The sequence below is a fragment of the Phascolarctos cinereus genome, unplaced genomic scaffold, assembly GCF_003287225.1.
Source record: "Phascolarctos cinereus isolate Bilbo 61053 unplaced genomic scaffold, phaCin_HiC Scaffold_4;HRSCAF=312, whole genome shotgun sequence".
NCBI lineage: Eukaryota > Metazoa > Chordata > Mammalia > Diprotodontia > Phascolarctidae > Phascolarctos > Phascolarctos cinereus.
This window is the reverse complement of record NW_027555847.1, coordinates 67,675,765-67,693,679: the sequence shown is the minus strand read 5'-3', so window position 1 is coordinate 67,693,679 and position 17,915 is coordinate 67,675,765. Positions and strand designations below refer to the sequence as shown.

Genomic DNA, 17,915 nt, shown 5'->3' with positions numbered 1-17,915 from the left:
GCAATTGGGGTTAAGTGACTTGCCCAGGGTCACACAGCTAGTAAGTGTCAAGTGTTTGGTCTGAGGCCAGATTTGAACTCAGGTCCTCCTGACTTCAGGGCCGTTGCTCTATCCACTGCACCACCTAGCTGCCCCATAATGTACATCATTCTTAATCAATATTCATCTACCATGGGATCAAAGACTTCCAGTTATGGGGAACCTTCACTGCCCCGTGGTGCAACCTATTCTATTTTGGGCTATAAATGTTACAAATTTAGGAATCCACGTAAGTACATCCATTTGCACTCCTAATTTCTAAATTATTTCTAAAAATTTCCAAAAAATTTCTAAGAATTGATCAATTTAGCCTCTGGACGTCACCCTCCACAGTAAGCTGAATTTAGTCCCAATAATTGAAGGATTGAGAGTCTTGCCGAGAAGATCCACTTTGGTTTTTTGTTTTTGTTTTTGTTTTTAATCACACCATGAAGATGATTCTGGGTAACCATTGTCTCCATATGTTAACACAATTTGTGGATATTTGTGCTCATGGTGCCCAGATGAGGTATTGAATTCTCTGCTCCTTTTTACCATTCGGTTGGAAACCCATAGTCTCAGGTATATCCTGTAAAGGTCTATCACACCCTTGGGATTAACCTCAAGGCTCTTAATGATAAAGCTGTTGTAAATCCTAAACCACCATAGAAATAGAAGGGTCCTAAAAATGACTATTCTCTTGAGGGTCACAGGTTTACAGTCATTATAATCCAACCTAAAACGAATCCAAGTAGTTGGGTGGGATCGTATTTCTTCTTTATTTATCCTCTCCCAGTTACTCTGTGCGCTTGTTGTGAAGATCAAATGGGAAGAAGTACGTATGGGAATGCACTCTGTAAAGTGTCAAGTGTTATAACAAATGTTGAGAACTGTCTTTGATCTCAGCATATTCTCCAATGCCTTCCCTTGGCTTAAGAAATCAAAATTAGGAAAGCTTATGCCCCCTGTTTGCTAAATCCTGGGCTTTCCCTGTGCCTTGAGAAACTGACATTCTATAAAATCCCAATCACATATATTATAATTCTTATTCATTTCTTCATGCTAAGGCTTGAAAAGTTATTCTTCCTGACTCATGACTCTTTGTTAAATAATTTTACTTGAGATGCAAAACAAAATGTTCTGCAAATACCACAGGATCATGTTTCCTCACTTAGCCAGTCCTCTGAAGGAGATGTATTCTTCAGGCTTTGGCTTCATTTTTCAGGATGCTTCACTTCCCCCCTAAAGGAGCAGCTCTGCTTTTCATTCATTACTTCTCCAAGGCCTGCTTCCTTCAAACTTGTGGTTTTTGTTTCATCCTAAGCTTCTCAAGTGCAATTGCCCACCTCCAAATTTGGATCAATTTGCAAGGCCTGGGGCAGTGGGGTTAACTTTCTACGGGCATTAACTTTCTGGATATATGTTTGCTTAACCCCAAAACAGCTGCTTAATTTAGTCATCACTACACAAATATTGACCACATAAATTTGGGTTTGGGTTTTCTGCAAAATAAATGAATTCGTGTGGATTCAAGGAATTTTCTGGGAAACTGTAGTGATACTATAACTTAGTGAGTTTGTGTCCAGATGTGTGTGTGTGGGTTGGGACCTTGGTCTGACAAAAGAGAGAGCATGCTTCCCTTCCCCATTGTCCATAAAGCCTTAGGTCTCCATCACAGATGTAAAAAGGTTCATTTTAAGGCAAGAGCCTGTGTAAGCTTTCTCAGAAAAAGAAAACTTGATGCTACTTTTAACTTCCATTTCCAACCCATTGCAATGTTTAGTATCCTTCATTATTTCTCTTCTCTGTGTTTCAGATCCCTCCTCAATAAAATGAGGGCTTTGGACCAGATCTTCTATTTTTAGCATCGTTATGCTTTGTAATTCTTTTTTTTTTAAATGTTGATTCTAAACCTCTTATTGCATCTTAAAACCATTTATTACTATTCTACCTTCAACAGAAAAAAAAATTATAATCATAGGCTCTAGAGTAGGAAGGAATATAAGCAATGATCTAGGCCCAACCCTCTCTTTTTAAAGATGAGAAAAGTAGTTCATGGGGGAACTGAAGTGACTTTTTTAATGTCGCACAGCTACTAAATATCACAGCAGGAATGGAGAGCATCAGTTATCAGCTGCTGAATAATTACGTTTCATCTGCTTGAAGAAAGGCCTATTGGTGGAGTGAACAGTGGTCTAGTTTTAAAATCAGGAAGACATGGCATCAATCCTGACTGCCACATATGGTCATATGACCATGAGGGAATCACCTTACTTTTCTGGATTTCAGGTATTCTCTAAGAATTGAATTAGTTTCAGTGGAAGGGATTTCCACAGTGGGAGGTAGGATACCACCATCCCTCTCCCAAGGAAAAAAAAAATTAAGACAATTATTTTCACGCCAAGATTTTAAATACTGGAGTGGAGTATAGAATCAGGCTATAGAGTTTCTGTTTCTATATGTTTATATCTATACCTTATTATCTTCAGTCTGGCTTATCTGAATTTCTTTGAAAAGTCAGAGTGATTTTGATCTCAGTTATGAAAGTGTTCATAGATAGGGACAGAAAGCATCTGGAGCCAGTCAGGACCAAAGCCGTGCAAGCTTTTTAGATTTAATATACTTTTCCCAAAGATGCCACATCATCTCCAAGTGGTATCTATACACATTCTCTTTCTTGGTGCTTCTGCTCTGTGCCTGGAAAACCCTGAGAAAAGCAAAAATGCAACTCTGAATTAGAAAGACATTTGACTACAAAGCAGCATACCTACAGAGTACACTAGTACTGTGGGAACCTTGGAATTGACTCAGCATAATGTTTAACAGCTTTTGGATTAATCCAATGGAAGTCCAAGAGGCAATTTTGAAGTTGAAATGGAGAAAACAGGGGCCAGAAACATAACTAGATATAAATAAAGTACAGAGTTCACGAAGATGGAATTAAATAATGGAGAAGACTTGATATTCCTAGGTAGGAATGTAAGAAGGTAGGAGCTCCAACCTTCTCCCAGATTTCTTCAGGTCTGGACATAATGTAATCAAGCTGATGTCCATTATCCTGAATCACACCCAGACTGTGGAAGGTAGCCAGAAAACAAAGATGAGTTCTCCAAGATTCATTGGGCTGGGATTACTACCCTTGCAGAGACAACTATGTTCAATTAGTATATTGTTAAGTGTTAACATCAAGGAAGGAATGTTTGCACAACCACATCGGCATGTATAAATACTTCCAGCTCAATTCTTATTAAGGAAACAGCGTAACCAAGCCTAATTAAATAACATTTGTGGTATCCTAACTAGAAGCTTTCATATTAGTATATAGCAACTTACCATTCAGTAACTGGGACCTTTGCAGGAAAATTCCCTTCGTCAAGTGCCTACAATAAAAGAAGAGATGAATTTGGGTGTCAAATTATGAGGAGGATTTGATTTAATGAATACCAGTTGCTTCAAATGAAAGTGCTTCCTTGCAGTCTGAACCATCTGTGCCAAATTTACATGTTTAAGCATTTACTGTGTGCTGTCTAGAGCAAAGACATGGACTTAATCAGCATCCACATTTCACTTTTCTTAACATCTGTCATCACCATTGCATCTTTTGAATCGGACATCAACTTTTTCTTCAACTGCATTACAACTTATTTGAAAAAAATTTTTAAGTAAAATCTTAGGGGTGAGGGATGAGGGGTAGGAGGAATCTGATTCACATGTGTAGCTTATTAATAATCCTTCACTAATAGAAGGTTAATACACCTCACTTTGCTTCCTCCCTATTCTACAGTTAGTGTTTCCCTACCTATGACTTTCAAAGTTTATAATCTCATTGTGAGGTTACTTAAGATTTTTCTTGGATTATTTTTAAAAGCATGCCTCTGAGAAATGTAGGAAAGATGTTTTTATTATATTTATATTATATAAATATAAATTTGTTATATTTATATTATATAAAAACAAAAATATATAAACATTATATTTATATTCATTGTTATGCTTTTCTCTAGCATGCAGATGACTATAGGCCCAGGTGATATGGGTGTAGTCAATAAATCCAAACCAGTAATGAGTCATCTTTTTTTTTTTTCTGGTGTTACACCTGTTTGATCTCAGATCAATGCCACCAAGTTTGGCTGAATTTCAGTGTTGGGTCCCATAGAGATATTTGTCTTACACATGATTGTAAACCTGCCATCTGAGCCAGTCTGAAACTGCATTGAGTAACAAGAGACTCTTCCAGGATTCCAATCAGTAGGACTGATCAGTTTTCTTCATTTCTTCTTCTCCCAGAGAACCAAGGGAGTACATGGAGAATCTGAAATGTCTGCAGTGCCACCCTGAGTGTCTGCCTCAGGTGATGAATCAAACCTGCACAGGACCGGTAAGGAGCATATCTGATATCCCCGGCTCACAAATGGCCAACACTGCCTGAATACGCATCAAACCTTTTTCTGTATTTACTCAGAGAGTACACTGGTCTTAATCCATAACCTCTACAGAGGTTGCTACAGAATAGCTTAGAATCATCCCCTGGAAGCTTCATAGTAAAGCATCCTAGGTAGTAAAATTTCACTGGTATTTATCCTTTAACATTCTTGTTCTCCCTTCTGGGCCTAATTCTGAGCCCATGATTATACAATAAGCACACACACACACAGCACTATGCTACATGATACAAATTCCTCTACTCAGTTCCTACTAAGGAAGTCACGGGGCTTGGCCTATTAATTGTATTAGTGATTCATATTCTTCTTGTTCATAAATATTCTGGCTGACTCAATTTATGATGGACATTGGAGAACTTCCAGAGAAGGGCACCCAGGATTGTTTCCATGGCATTAGGTCTGTGCCTTCTGAGAACTGCTTGAAAGAATTACGTATATTAAGCCTTATGTAGAGAAGCCTCAAAGGACAGGAGGAAGCACAGGGAAGGTGCACAATATAGCTATCTTTAAGAATTATGGAGAAGGGATTTTATTTATTCTATTTGATTACCCCCAGTCCCCAGTGGGGGGGAAAGGGTAGGAGTGAAAGTTTAGAGCAAGTTTAGGCTTAATGTAGGGGGAAACTCTCTAACTATTAGAGCTGCCCCAAATTGAAATGACCTGACTTGAAGTGGTAGGGTTCCCCTCATTGAATGTCTAAGCAAAGACAAAATGAAGGATTCAGAATTAGGATTTAGAAACTGAAGGGAGTTTAGCAATCATGTGGTCCAACCTCTCCATTTTAAAGATGAGGGAGAGGTCAAGTGGCTTGCTCCTTAAGTGTTTTTCATGGCAGACTCAGGTCCTCTGAGTCTAAATCTAGTGAGATCTTCCCATTATACCACATCGACTCAATATCTGGGTTGGAATATCTGGCTTTCTTATTTTCTTCCTTCTTAGGATAAAATACAGAGTTGAAGAAAACGTTTTCTACCTTAAAGGATATGAAGGCTTATAAATTTACTTTGTTTTCTTCTAGGGTCCTGACAAATGCATAGAATGTGCTCACTATATAGATGGTCCACACTGTGTCAAGACTTGTCCAGCTGGAATCATGGGAGAAAATGATACCTTGGTCTGGAAATATGCTGATGCAAATAAGGTTTGCCAACGATGCCATCCCAATTGTACCTATGGGTAAGTAAAATCTTTAGCTGCCTAGCAAAAAATAAAATTACAAACTAATTTTTCGGAAAGCAATCGACAAGAAGCTAATGTTGCATCAACATTAACACAACCAAGTAGTTGAACTAGTTCCTCTTTGTTGGTCTGAGTTCATGGGTTTAATATTTGACTCTCTTAGTGGCTGGGTTGAGTAATGATCTCATATAATATGAATGCAAAAATCTTCCTGGAGCAGCATCTCCTCAGCAGGATTGATGGCACAGGAAGGTAAGCCTAGTGCTAGTACAGGCTACAGTGGTCATAAAAGCAGGCCATAGGAGTAGTTATTCAATTTTTTCATATTGAATTTTGATATTTTCTTATAACACGCTCATTCCATTCAGCATCCTTGTTTCTAGTTTGATTAGAGAAAAAAGAACTAAGTTCAGAGGAGCCTAATAGCGAGGATCAAAAAGTGTAAATAATCAGTCACACAACATTTTTGAGACTTTTCCAAACCTCCCTAACTCAGAGTGAATGTCATAATGAAAGTGAACACCATTAACCAGGAAACCAAGGCTCTTGTAGTCTTTCCAATGCTTATTAAAATTTTTCATTATCGTCATCACATCATTAAGAGTCCTATCTGACATCTCCTGCATGCTGTCTTTGAAGTCCAGAGTTCATTATTTTCAAGAGCCCAATCAGCCTGATATTAGGCAACATACCTTCTTGATAGTTGATCAGAAGCCCTATCTCCTTATACTAAAGGCAACATGTCTTTGCTAAATATAGTATGAAATTTCAACACATCTATGATTTCATGGGTTTGGGTGCCTACTCCCTGCACTAGTGAGATCATGACTTATCCATATCATCTCTCTCTGTATGATTTTCATTCACAGGCTCCAATAAATCCTCCATACAGGATCCATATGGCACACTGAAAATTCTCCCCAGGGTTTTAATATTCTAGGCTACCAGTGCAGTAGAATGAGCACTGGAATTGGAGATAAAAATCTGGGTTCAAATCCTAGCTATGCCATGGCCTATCTGTGTGATATTGAACAAGTCACTTCTCTTCCCAGAGACTCAGTTTCCTCATCTGTAAAACAAAGGGATTGGACTAGATGACCTCACAAGTCCCTTTCAACTCTAAATTTATGCTCTATTCTAAGGATAGAATGAGATACTTTACCAAATATTTTCCTATGTCATTCTTATAGGATAGCTAGGTGGTGCAGTGGATAGAGTGTGGGGTCTGGAATCAAGAAGAAAGGTTCATCTTCCTGAGTTCAAATCTGGCTTCAAACACCAACTAGCTGTGTAACCTTGGGCAAGTCACTGAATCCTGTTTACCTCAGTTTCCTCATCTGTAAAATGAGCTGGAGAAGTAAATGGCAAACTGCTCTAGTATCTTTGCTAAGAAAGCTCCAAATGGGATCATGAAGAGTCGGATACAGCTGTAAAATGACTTAACAACAAGCTCTTAATTCTTCCTCTCACTATGCAACCAACCTCTTTCCTTTTCTAGCCACACGTGTGCTCAGTGAAGTATTGGGTAACACACTTCCTGTGTATGAGTCATCATTGGCAGTAATACTCCACGGCCCTCTTACACCCACCGTACATCTACCCCTTGGAGTCCCTGCAGTTTTGATTCTTTGATAGCAATAACCCACAAGTAGTCAGATAGAATTACCCAAAACTTGGTATTTTTTTTAAAAGATGTATTGATATATCATTGAGCAGCTTGGGAATTGCTGAAAGCACTAGTCAGTTTCCCAAGTACAATCCAATCTCATCTCCTTTAATTCTGAGCCTGGCTTATTTGTCCATCCTTAGGCCTCGTCTGGCTCAGCATAACCTCAAGAGGGATAGGAAGTAAATCTTCACTAAATATGGGTTTGGGGTCCCCCCCCCGCAATCTATTTGTGACATTTGCTTACACAATTAGCATTTAGAGCTATCATCTCAAGGGAAAAGAGTCTTTAATAGACAAGATGCTAACTAGGTTATAATCCCAGTGGCTGAGGGAACATGTTAATGTGATTAAACCTTTAAACTTTTATAATAGTTTCTATTTTCTGCACTTCTCTTCTCCTGGGACCACAAATCACTTTAACCTCAGGTGGCAAAGGAGCTGAGTAAGGAATATGAAAAGAAATACTGCTCTGTAATTAATAACGCTTGGCTTTATCGCCGATAGCTCACTCCCACAAATTTCATGGCTACAGGTTTATAAATTCTTCCATTAATTCAACAAAGCACCCAGGAGGAATTTTCAGTAGTTGGAACTCAGATCTTCATTTTCCTTTGGCATTGGGACAATGAATGAAAAGTAGAGGTCATGGGAAGGTCTTGGGAAGCTTAGGAAATTATAAAAAGATAGTTTATCATTTTGATTAGGGCTTGAAGTAACCTATGCTATTATAATTTGTTTCACCTCCAAAAGGCCATAAATTAAACAGAAACTGACCAGCTAAATTAAATTCAGATTAATAATTCTGGAAAAAGTTAATTTTTAAAAATCTTGATAGTAATGAAAAAAAATGGATCTCTCTACTTGGAGTGGGGAAGGAGGGAGGAGGTAGTAGTGGAGAAAGAAAGGGGTCCACACCAATTATTTCATCAGAACAGAATACTCTTGGTATGGAAACTTTGTCTACTAGTTCAAATCTATATCCCACCCATCATTTCTTCTTAGTGAAAGTTGTCAGGGGGCACTGAGAAGATAAGGAACATGCTCATGGTCAGGCAGCTAGTCTGTGTTAGAAGCAGGACCTGAGCCCATTATTGCTGAACTTCAAGGTCAGCCAGACCCCCAGCCACTTATCTGAGTCTATAGTAACTAGTTCTGAGCAGTTAATATGTTGATAGACAACTTTGCAACTATATGACTGTCAATCAGGAAACATCATAATCTCTAAAAAATCCAAAGTGCAGGTTAAGTCAACAAGTGTTCGTTAAGTACTTATTATGTGCTAGGCATTGTATTAAGGCCTGGACATAAGGGGTACCATGCTGGAGATAAGGAGGCTGCCATATACTTCTAATGATATCTTGCATGCAAAAAGTAGGATAAGGCACTTCATCAAAGACATGTATGATGGGAAAAAGAGGTGAGCCTACCAGGTAGTGAGTTTGAGCAGTAACAGTAGACATCTGGGCTATTGTCTAATTACCCTTCAAAATGTAAAAGGTCCAGAGGAAGGAACAGGAACTGGTTTTCATATTTATATCACTTGAATTTTCTTAGCTTCACTCACCTAAAATTAGGGGCCAGGCATCCAGATGCTTTCTCTCTATACAGTGCTACACATCTGGAAATATCTTCAAGAGTGACTGCATTTTTCACTTTTCATCTGGACAGTAGCCATACACATATATAGTCCTACCCATAGACATAGAGACCACTGTGAGAAACGTATGCCTATGGGACATTTCTGTATCTGGTAATTTAAAGGAAACATATTTATTATATTCCTTCAACTTAGGCCATGCCATTAATACAATTATCAGAGAAAATACATGTAAATCACTTGGCAAATTTTAAAGCACAATGTAAATGTAGTTTTGGGATTTAATATATTTTATCACATAGGCTGATCTTAAGATTAAAAGGAAGCAATGAGAATTCATTTGTGACCAAAAGGATGCAGTAGAATTGTTGACTTTGATTAATTTTTTAAGGTGTGGTAGCTGATTTTTTTTCCCTCTTCTTCCTTCTGCAGGTGTGAAGGTCCAGGTCTTGAAGGCTGTCCCACACCTGGGTAAGTATTGCAGGTATACGTCTACTGATTCACTAATCAGTCAATCAACAAGTTTTTGTTAAGTATTTACTATGAGTCAGATATTGTGCTAAACACCAGAGATACAAAGAAAGGCTAAACAAAGAATTCCTAACCTTCAAGGAGCTAACTTTTCAAGGGGGAAGACAATATGTAAATAATTTAGTTAATTACAAGATACATACAGAATTATATGGAAGGTAATCTAAGAGGGAAGGTGCCACCAGCTGAGGGATCAGAAAAGCCCTCCTACAAGAGGTGGAATCTGAGGGAAGCCTTGGAGAAAGCCTGACAATGACAGGTGGAGGTGAGTAGGGAGAGTATTCCAGGTTTGGGGGTCAGCCAGGAAATGGAGTGGCCTTTTCAAGGAAAAGCAGCTAGGCAAATGTAGCAATGCAGGGAAGCATACGGTGGGAGTAAAATGTGAAGGACTGGAAAGGTAGAAAAGGGACAGATTACAAAGAGTTTTAAATGCCAAATAGATAATTCATATTTGATCCCGGAGGTAATAGGGACCTACTGGAACCCATTGTGCAGGGAGGTAACAAGGCCATTTTGGCCTCTGAGTGGAGGATGGATTAGAGTGGTAAGAGACCAGTGGCTACATGACTTATTTGAATACTGTTGCAGTAGTCTGGACCAGAGGTGGGCAGGGTTGTCAACTGCCATTGTTTTTCTGGCATCATGTTTATGTTCTCCATTTCACTGATGGTAATAATGCCAATATAACATTCAGATTATTGGAGATACTTTAAAGTAGTAACTATGGTCTCAAAAACAGTCTAAATTCAGCCTTTACTAATTCAGACATGTTTTTCTCTGGTGGGTTTCAACTAGTGAGCTTTGATTAAAGCTGGTCTTTAAGATTTTACTTCCTCAGTGAGCAGAACCAGAAGAACATTGTACACAGTAACAGCCACATTGTGGGATGGCTAATATTGATAGACTTATCCCTTCTCAGCAATGCGAGGATCTAAGACATCTCCAAAGACCTCATGACGGAAAATGCTGTCTACATCCAAAGAAAGAATTATGGAGTTTGAATGAAGATCGAAGCATACTATTTGCTATTTTTTTTTCTCTTCTGTTGAGTTTTGTTTCCTCTTTCTGGTGGTTCCTCCTATTGGTTCTAATTCTTCCTTACAACATCACTAATGTGAAAATATGTTTGATAGGAATGTATATGTATAGCCTATATCAGATTGCATGCAATCTTGGAGAGGGGGGTGAAGAGGGAGGGGGAGAAAAATTTAGAACTCAAAAACTTATGGAAGTGATGGTTGATAAATCAAAATAAATTAATTTTTAAAAAAAGATTTGACTTCCTCATGTGGAAAAAGTGGAACAATAATGCATTGTTGGTGGAATCGTGAAATGATCCAACCATTTTGGAGAGTAGTTTAAAACTATGCCCAAAGGACTACAAAAAACTGTACATACCCTTTGATCCAGTAATACCACTATTAGGTCTATATCCCAAAGAAATCATAAAAAGGAAAAGGACCTACATGTACAAAAATATTTATAGTAGCTCTTTTTGTGGTGGCAAATAACTTGAAATTGAGGGGGATGCTCATCCATTGGGGAATGGCTGAACAAGTTGTGGTACATGAATGTAACAGGATACTATACTTATTTCTTATAGAAATAAGAAATGAACAGGTGGATTTCAGAAAAACCTGGAAACACTTACATACTGAGTGAAGTGAGCAGAACCAGGAGAACATTGTGCATAGTAACAGCAACATTGTGCAATGATCAACTATGATAGACTTAGCTCTTCTCAGCAATACAGTGATCCAGGATTGTTCCAAAAGACTCATAATGGAAAATACTATCTATATCCAGAGAAAGAACTATGGAGTCTGAATGCAGATCGAAGCATACTATTTTCATTTTTTTTTTGGTTTTTTATTTCTCATAATTTTTCCCTTGTGTTCTAATTCTTCTTTCACGTGACTAATGTGGAAATATGTTTAACATGATTGTACATGTGTAATCTATATTAGATTGCTTGCTGTCTTGGAAGGGGGAGGAAAGGGAGGTAAGGAGAAAAATTTGGAACTCAAAATCTTACAAAAATGAATGCTGAAAAGTATCTTTACATGTAATTGGAAAAAAATAAAATACTATTAAGTGCAAAAAAAAAAGTTGACTTTCCCCTTCTCATGGACAGATTACTTGGCACTGTTATTTATTTGACTTTCTCTGTGATTTTAAGGCAAGAGCAAGACACCCATTCATCCCTTCCCCCTTTACCTTTATCTGTTTCCAAGCCCTGATACTGATCACTTCTTTTATGTGTTCCCTATTGTTTTACCCTGCCTTCTTATTCCATACTAGCTGTTTTTGTGCTTTGAATGTTGTGCAAGCTGCTGCTTTTGCTGCTTCCAGCCTTGACTGGATCCTAACCCATTCCCTACAGAGGGAATTTTTTAAAAAATTTTTTTTAAATTATTTTTAGGCTATTGGGTTTAAGTGCTTTGTTCAGGGTCACACAGCTAGTAAATGTCAAATATTTGGTCTGAGGCCAGATTTGAACTCAGATCCTCCTGACTTCAGGACTGGCGCTCTATCCACTGTGCCACCTAGCTGCCCCTACAGAGGAAATTAAGGCAGCTACTTCCTATGCCTTTTATTCTCGTGTGATGGTATCTGGCATTTATAGGTTACGGTTTTTTGTCTTTGATGATGATTTTTAGCTGTGGGGTAGAAGGCCACTGTGCCAAAACAAGAAATATATTCAATCTTATTTCATTGACAAGCCCATAAAACATGTTTTCCTCTTTTTCCTTCTTTCCAGCCCCAAGATCCCTTCCATAGCCACTGGAATTGTGGGTGGCTTTCTCTTACTGATGGTGTTGATCCTTGGCATCGGTCTCTTCATTAGAAGGCGCCATATTGTCCGCAAACGCACGCTGCGCAGGCTACTGCAAGAAAGGGAGGTAAGAGTCCAGGATCCCATCTCTCCCAACTGAGAGGTTATTATGGAAATAATAACTTGTACATATTATACAAGTTATAATATAGTAGAAAGTGCTCACAAGCCATTCCCCAATTGATAAATGGTCAAAGGATATGAACAGACAGTTCTCAGATGAAGAAATTAAAGCCATCTATAGTCATATGAAAAAATGCTCTAAATCATTATTGATTAGAGAAATGCAAATCAAAACAACTCTGAGGTACCACATCACACCTATCAGATTGGCCAACATGACGAAACAGGAAAATGATAAATGTTGGAGAGGATGTGGGAAAATTGGAACACTAATACATTGTTGGTAGAGTTGCGAAATGATTCAACCATTTTGGAGAACGATTTGGAACTATGCCCAAAGGGCTATAAAAATGTGCATACCCTTTGATCCAGCAATAGCACTTCTAGGGCTATATCCCAAAGAGATCAAACAAATGGGAAAAGGACCCACATGTACAAAAATATTCATAGCAGCTCTTTTTGTGGTGGCAAAGAATTGGAAATTGAGAGGACGCCGATCAGCTGGGGAATGGCTGAGCAAGTTGTGGTATATGAATGTAATGGAATGCTATTGTGCTATAAGAAATGATGAACATGCTGACTTCAGAAAAACTTGGAAAGACTTATATGGTCTGATGCTGAGTGACGTGAGCAGAACCAAGAGGACTTTGTACACAATAACAGCCACGTTATGTAATGACTAAGATTGTTAAACTGAACCCTTCTCAGCATTACGAGGATTTAAGACATCTCCAGAGGCCTTGGGATGGAAAATGCTGTCCACATCCAAAGAAAGAACTATGGAAGTCGAATCGCTCTCACTTATTTTTACCTTCTGTTGAGTTTTGTCTCATCTTTCTGATGGTTCCTCCTATTGGTTTTAATTTTTACTTACAACTTCACTAATGTGAAAATATGTTTAATGGGTATGTAAATGTAAAGCCTATATCAGATTGTGCACCATCTTGGGGAGGGTAGGGGGGAGGAAAAGGGAGAAAAATTTTTAACTCAAAAGCATATGGAAAAAATTTTTTTAAAAATTTGAAAAAAAAAGAAAAGAAAAGAAAGTGCTCTACTTGCAGAGTCAGGGGACCTGGTTCAAATTTTACTTCTTATTAACCTTCAAGTGGTGAGTGAAGCCAACTTTAGTTACGCTGGTCTTCAGGTAATTGACACACAGTCCACCACTGGACCTCTTCTTAGAGGCCAAAGCTTTCATAATATTAGAGAACTCAGAGTTGTCTCCATACCATGATGAGGCATCGGTGCAGGACTTTAGTTAAGAAAATATGATATCATGAATGGAAAATACATATGTCACAACAAGATTCCATTCGGTAGCTACTTGGTATGCTATACTTGGAGTTATAAGTCAATTCATGCCAGCAACTATTAATTAACCGTCTACTGTGCACTCAAGGCTATGCCAGACTGTATAGTGTGCAGAGTATGAGAAGTTTAATGCAGTCCTTGATAGTAAAAGAGGGAGGAAATCACAACTTCCACCAATTATTTTTAGACAACAATGCCAGTGGAGAGAACTGACTTTAGCTTCAAGTCCTGCCTCTGAAGTTTACTTACTTAGGTGACATTGGCCAAGGCAATTAAAGCTCTAGGCCTCTGTAAAATGAGAGGGTTGGAGTAGATTCTCTCGGAGTTCCCTTCCACTTATAATCCCAGCATACCATCAAGATGGCCACCGCCTAGATACCTTCACCAAATGTTTTCAGCTCTTGCCTGAGAGGAATTTTTCCTCCCATGGGAACGCATGTCCAATATTATAATCAAAGTGATGGGATAAAATGATTCACTTGATAAAACATTGTTCTAGAGCCAACTTTGTTGAACATATATATTCCACAAAGCAAGCAATGCTTACATGTGAATTGTTGCTATTTCCAATCACCCTTCATGTTCTTTTGGAAAAAGTACCCCTTTTCTATTCAAAATTTTCTGGTAATTTGACTGTGTGACCCTGGGCAAGTCACTTAACCTCGACTACCTCACCAAAAAGCAAAAAAAAAATTTTTTTCTGGTAATTAATTGAGATTAAATAAGAACTACACACAGCTGTTCATTAATATTTGACCTCTGGTCAACACTCCTGGTTTTCACTGTCCCTATGTATCATTCACAATATTTCAACAGGTCCTTTTCATTTTTTTTCTTAAAAGCTAGTCGAGCCTCTCACCCCCAGTGGAGAAGCTCCCAACCAGGCTCTTTTACGGATCCTAAAGGAGACAGAATTTAAAAAGATCAAAGTGCTTGGCTCTGGAGCTTTCGGCACAGTGTATAAGGTAAGATGATCCAGACACATAGTCATAAAGTGGATAAAAGGCCTTTGATTGGTCTGACACATAGACTGCGGATGGGGAGACATACACGTGAGAAATGCCAAGTACCACAAGCAATGGCAGCAGAAAAGTGTGTATTATAGGTGTCTATTTTTACTTATTTTTACCACAAGTTGTTTGTGACATCAAAGATTTGGGAGCTTCCAAAGTCTTCTTCAGACTGCTCAAGTTTTTGTAGCTTCCGTGGCCGATCAGTGGTCCTAGGGACAACCTATGCCATAGACCCCACACATTTTTTCATGAAGAGTAACCTGTTTTTGAGTGATGAAGTGAATATAAATGAAGCATGAAAAGGGAACATTTTGAAGGCATATAGCATCTAGTCCTAAAATAGGTTTTGTTTTCCATTAAAATTAAAATTCTTCCTTGTCCATAGTCTAATTTCTTTAAGTCCCATATTTGTTTCTTAAAAGTGTCTGCTGTTATACATTAGTTTCATGACTACCACATCCTTTATCTAGGTAAATGTATTCATGCAATGCAGCCTATCTTCTAAACAGTTCGAGAGAAATCATAGTCCTTGGCAGTCCTTGGCAGGCAGCAACTTAGATTAGAAACATTTCATCCAATTGGAGTTCGTCGTTTTTAAATATTCATTTTCATTATGAACTTGATCAAAATCAACAAGCATGAACATATCCTTACACAAAGAACAGAATGAATGGATTGTACATGTTTCCATGGATCTCTAGTTCATATAGCTTGGGTTTTTTTTTTCAAGTGTATCTTAAATTTAACATGGAAGTTCCATTACATTACCTGATTGATCTATACTCCCTTCTGAACTTCCTCCTGTTATCTTCTTTGGATCTATCTGGGGAGTATTTTCAATAAAAATAATCACATTTGCAATCCAACCATATCTTGTGATGAGCCCTTCAAGCTAATGACTTCCCTGTTCTTCTTATTGCAGGGACTATGGATTCCAGAAGGAGAGAAGGTGAAGATTCCTGTTGCCATTAAAGAATTAAGGGAAGCTACTTCTCCAAAAGCCAATAAGGAAATTCTTGATGTGAGTTTTTCTCTTCAATCTATAGACAGAAATCTTCGCATACCTTGTATTTCAAATAATTTGGGAATTTGGCTGCAGGAGTCCCTCCCCTTGAAGCAAGCACACTGAAATATGCCCATCCTTATTTAATTTAAGTTTTTTCTCCAGGACTACCTGGCTCTTCTCTGTGTTGTAGTTGTAATGAAATGTGGCATGAATGAAGCCCCTTACTCCCAAACTGTCTCCTAAAGTGTCGTCTCCTCTAGCTTGTCTCAGAGAAAAAGGTTTCAGAATTCCAGAATTGAAGGTTAGACACTGAGACCCACAAAAGAAAACATCTTCAAGTCAAAGACTTTTTAGAGTAGTTTAATTTAAATGCCTTTTGCATTTAAGCTAAATGCAAATGCATCAAAAGCTTGTTGGTTGATTAAATGCATTGCACTTTGCCCATTATAGAAGCACTGCATTCCACCACTGCCCTGTCCCCTCCAAAAGAAGAAAAAAATCTGGAGTCAATTCTCAGTTATCTATATGTTGCTTATTTATTTTGTGGCGTTTTCAACTGTGACAGTTTCCCCCTATAGTTTGCCATGTTCCCAGATCTCGTTTTATGGCTGTCACTCTGTATATAGCTCAGAAAATGCAAGCTCGTTTCAACATTAGCCTAAGCAAAACATAATTAGGAAGATAAGCCTGGTGGAGTTGAGAGGAACAAAGAAAAAAGGTTATAGAGTAAAAATACCTGGAACCTATCCCAATGCTAAATGGGCATGTTTGGGATTATCGACACAATTGCATATCAAGGGTAATTCACAGTGGAAGGAGACCTACATCAAATGAGCAAAATGTGAGAAGTACATTGTAACTAACCTTAAGATGCTTCATAAATTTGATCCTCACAGTATCCCCTATGAAGTAAACAGGGGAGGTATTATTGTTATTATCATGTTTTATATGAGGACATTGAAGCCATTGAGGTTAAGTGACTTGCCCAAGGTCACACAATTAATAAATATAATAGATGGTATTTACATAGCCTTTAAGATTTACAAAGCTGATTATGAATATTATCTCATTTAGTCTCAGAACAACTTTGGTAGGTAGATTCTATTATTATTTCCATTTCACAGAGGAAAAAACTGAGGCAGATAGAGATAATGAGACTTATTGCATAGCCAGTAAGTATCTAAGGCTGGATTTGAACTCAGGTCTTTGTGACTTCAAGTCTATTACTCAATCTACCACACCACCTCACTGCCTGAGACACAATTTCTAGGTTCCGCGTTGTTTCCAATACACATACTAAACAAATAAGAAAAACTCAGACTGTCCTATTTCCAAAGCTCTAAAAACCCAGTTTGTGCCTAAGCTTGGTCACAGAAGTCAGATAATATTTTTCTCCTCGTTTAGATCCAACCCAAGCATGAAAACACAAGAAACCAACGGAACATAGGCCTGATTGTAATGTACACTGACATGATGTATCCCTCTGTGGCCAAGTAAAACACCTTTTCTACATTTCACACCTGAATTAATTAACTCTCTGAACCCCTCCCTGCTTTTACAAGCTTCTTTGGTGGAATCCTTCTGGATACGAGATGCTACACTAATCAGTCTGGCATCATTGAAATCAATTATAGATTTATCAAATAAATACATGTTCCATTTTAATAATTTACAAGCAAACCACACCACCTACCTCATAACAAGCAATGGGGAGGAGCATTTACTAGTGAGTGTCAGCTGAAGTAGGATGAGAGCGGGGGGGACAAACACATGGCATTTTTCACATACTGACTCCAGCCCCCATCTCCTAACATCCTTCTTCAAAACCTCTCAGAGAGATGGTTTAATGGAAGAAACATGAACCCTGACTCTAATCAACCTTAGCAACTCAGAGAGAGGGAAGCAAAGACAAACAGTTCTGAGCTGTCCTGAGACTAATCCAGGCTTTTACATTGAGAGAGATTATTATACAAGAGTTTTCCAGGAGATTCTGCATAGAAACGCCCTTTTGTGTAGAGATCTGGAAAGAGTCCAGGACCCAAAACTGATTTCAAGAAGTAGTTGTTACTAACTTGCTATAACTTTGCTTCATTTGATGTAGGTCTCCTTCCACTATCATTTCAATATTCTGTGCCTCAGTCTCTCCCTCTTTAAAATGATCGATGTGACCTAGTTCAATTCTAAGGCCCC

The 17,915-nt window shown here is 38.3% G+C and overlaps 1 protein-coding gene across 4 annotated transcripts in view; it reads left to right on the top strand.

Moving 5' to 3' along the window:
• EGFR (epidermal growth factor receptor) overlaps positions 1–17,915 on the top strand; it is a 251,701-nt gene that overhangs the window by 189,724 nt on the left and 44,062 nt on the right. For 2 of the 4 annotated variants that reach the window (XM_020981282.2, XM_020981283.2), the window contains exons 14-19: positions 4,306–4,396; positions 5,479–5,636; positions 9,338–9,376; positions 12,198–12,339; positions 14,549–14,671; positions 15,642–15,740. In XM_020981282.2, coding sequence (XP_020836941.1) covers positions 4,306–4,396; positions 5,479–5,636; positions 9,338–9,376; positions 12,198–12,339; positions 14,549–14,671; positions 15,642–15,740 — 652 coding nt within the window. Of the gene's footprint in view, positions 1–4,305; positions 4,397–5,478; positions 5,637–9,337; positions 9,377–10,355; positions 11,008–11,039; positions 11,742–12,197; positions 12,340–14,548; positions 14,672–15,641; positions 15,741–17,915 lie in introns of those variants that run through there. The other 2 variants (XM_020981286.2, XM_020981285.2) reach the window with 2 other exon arrangements.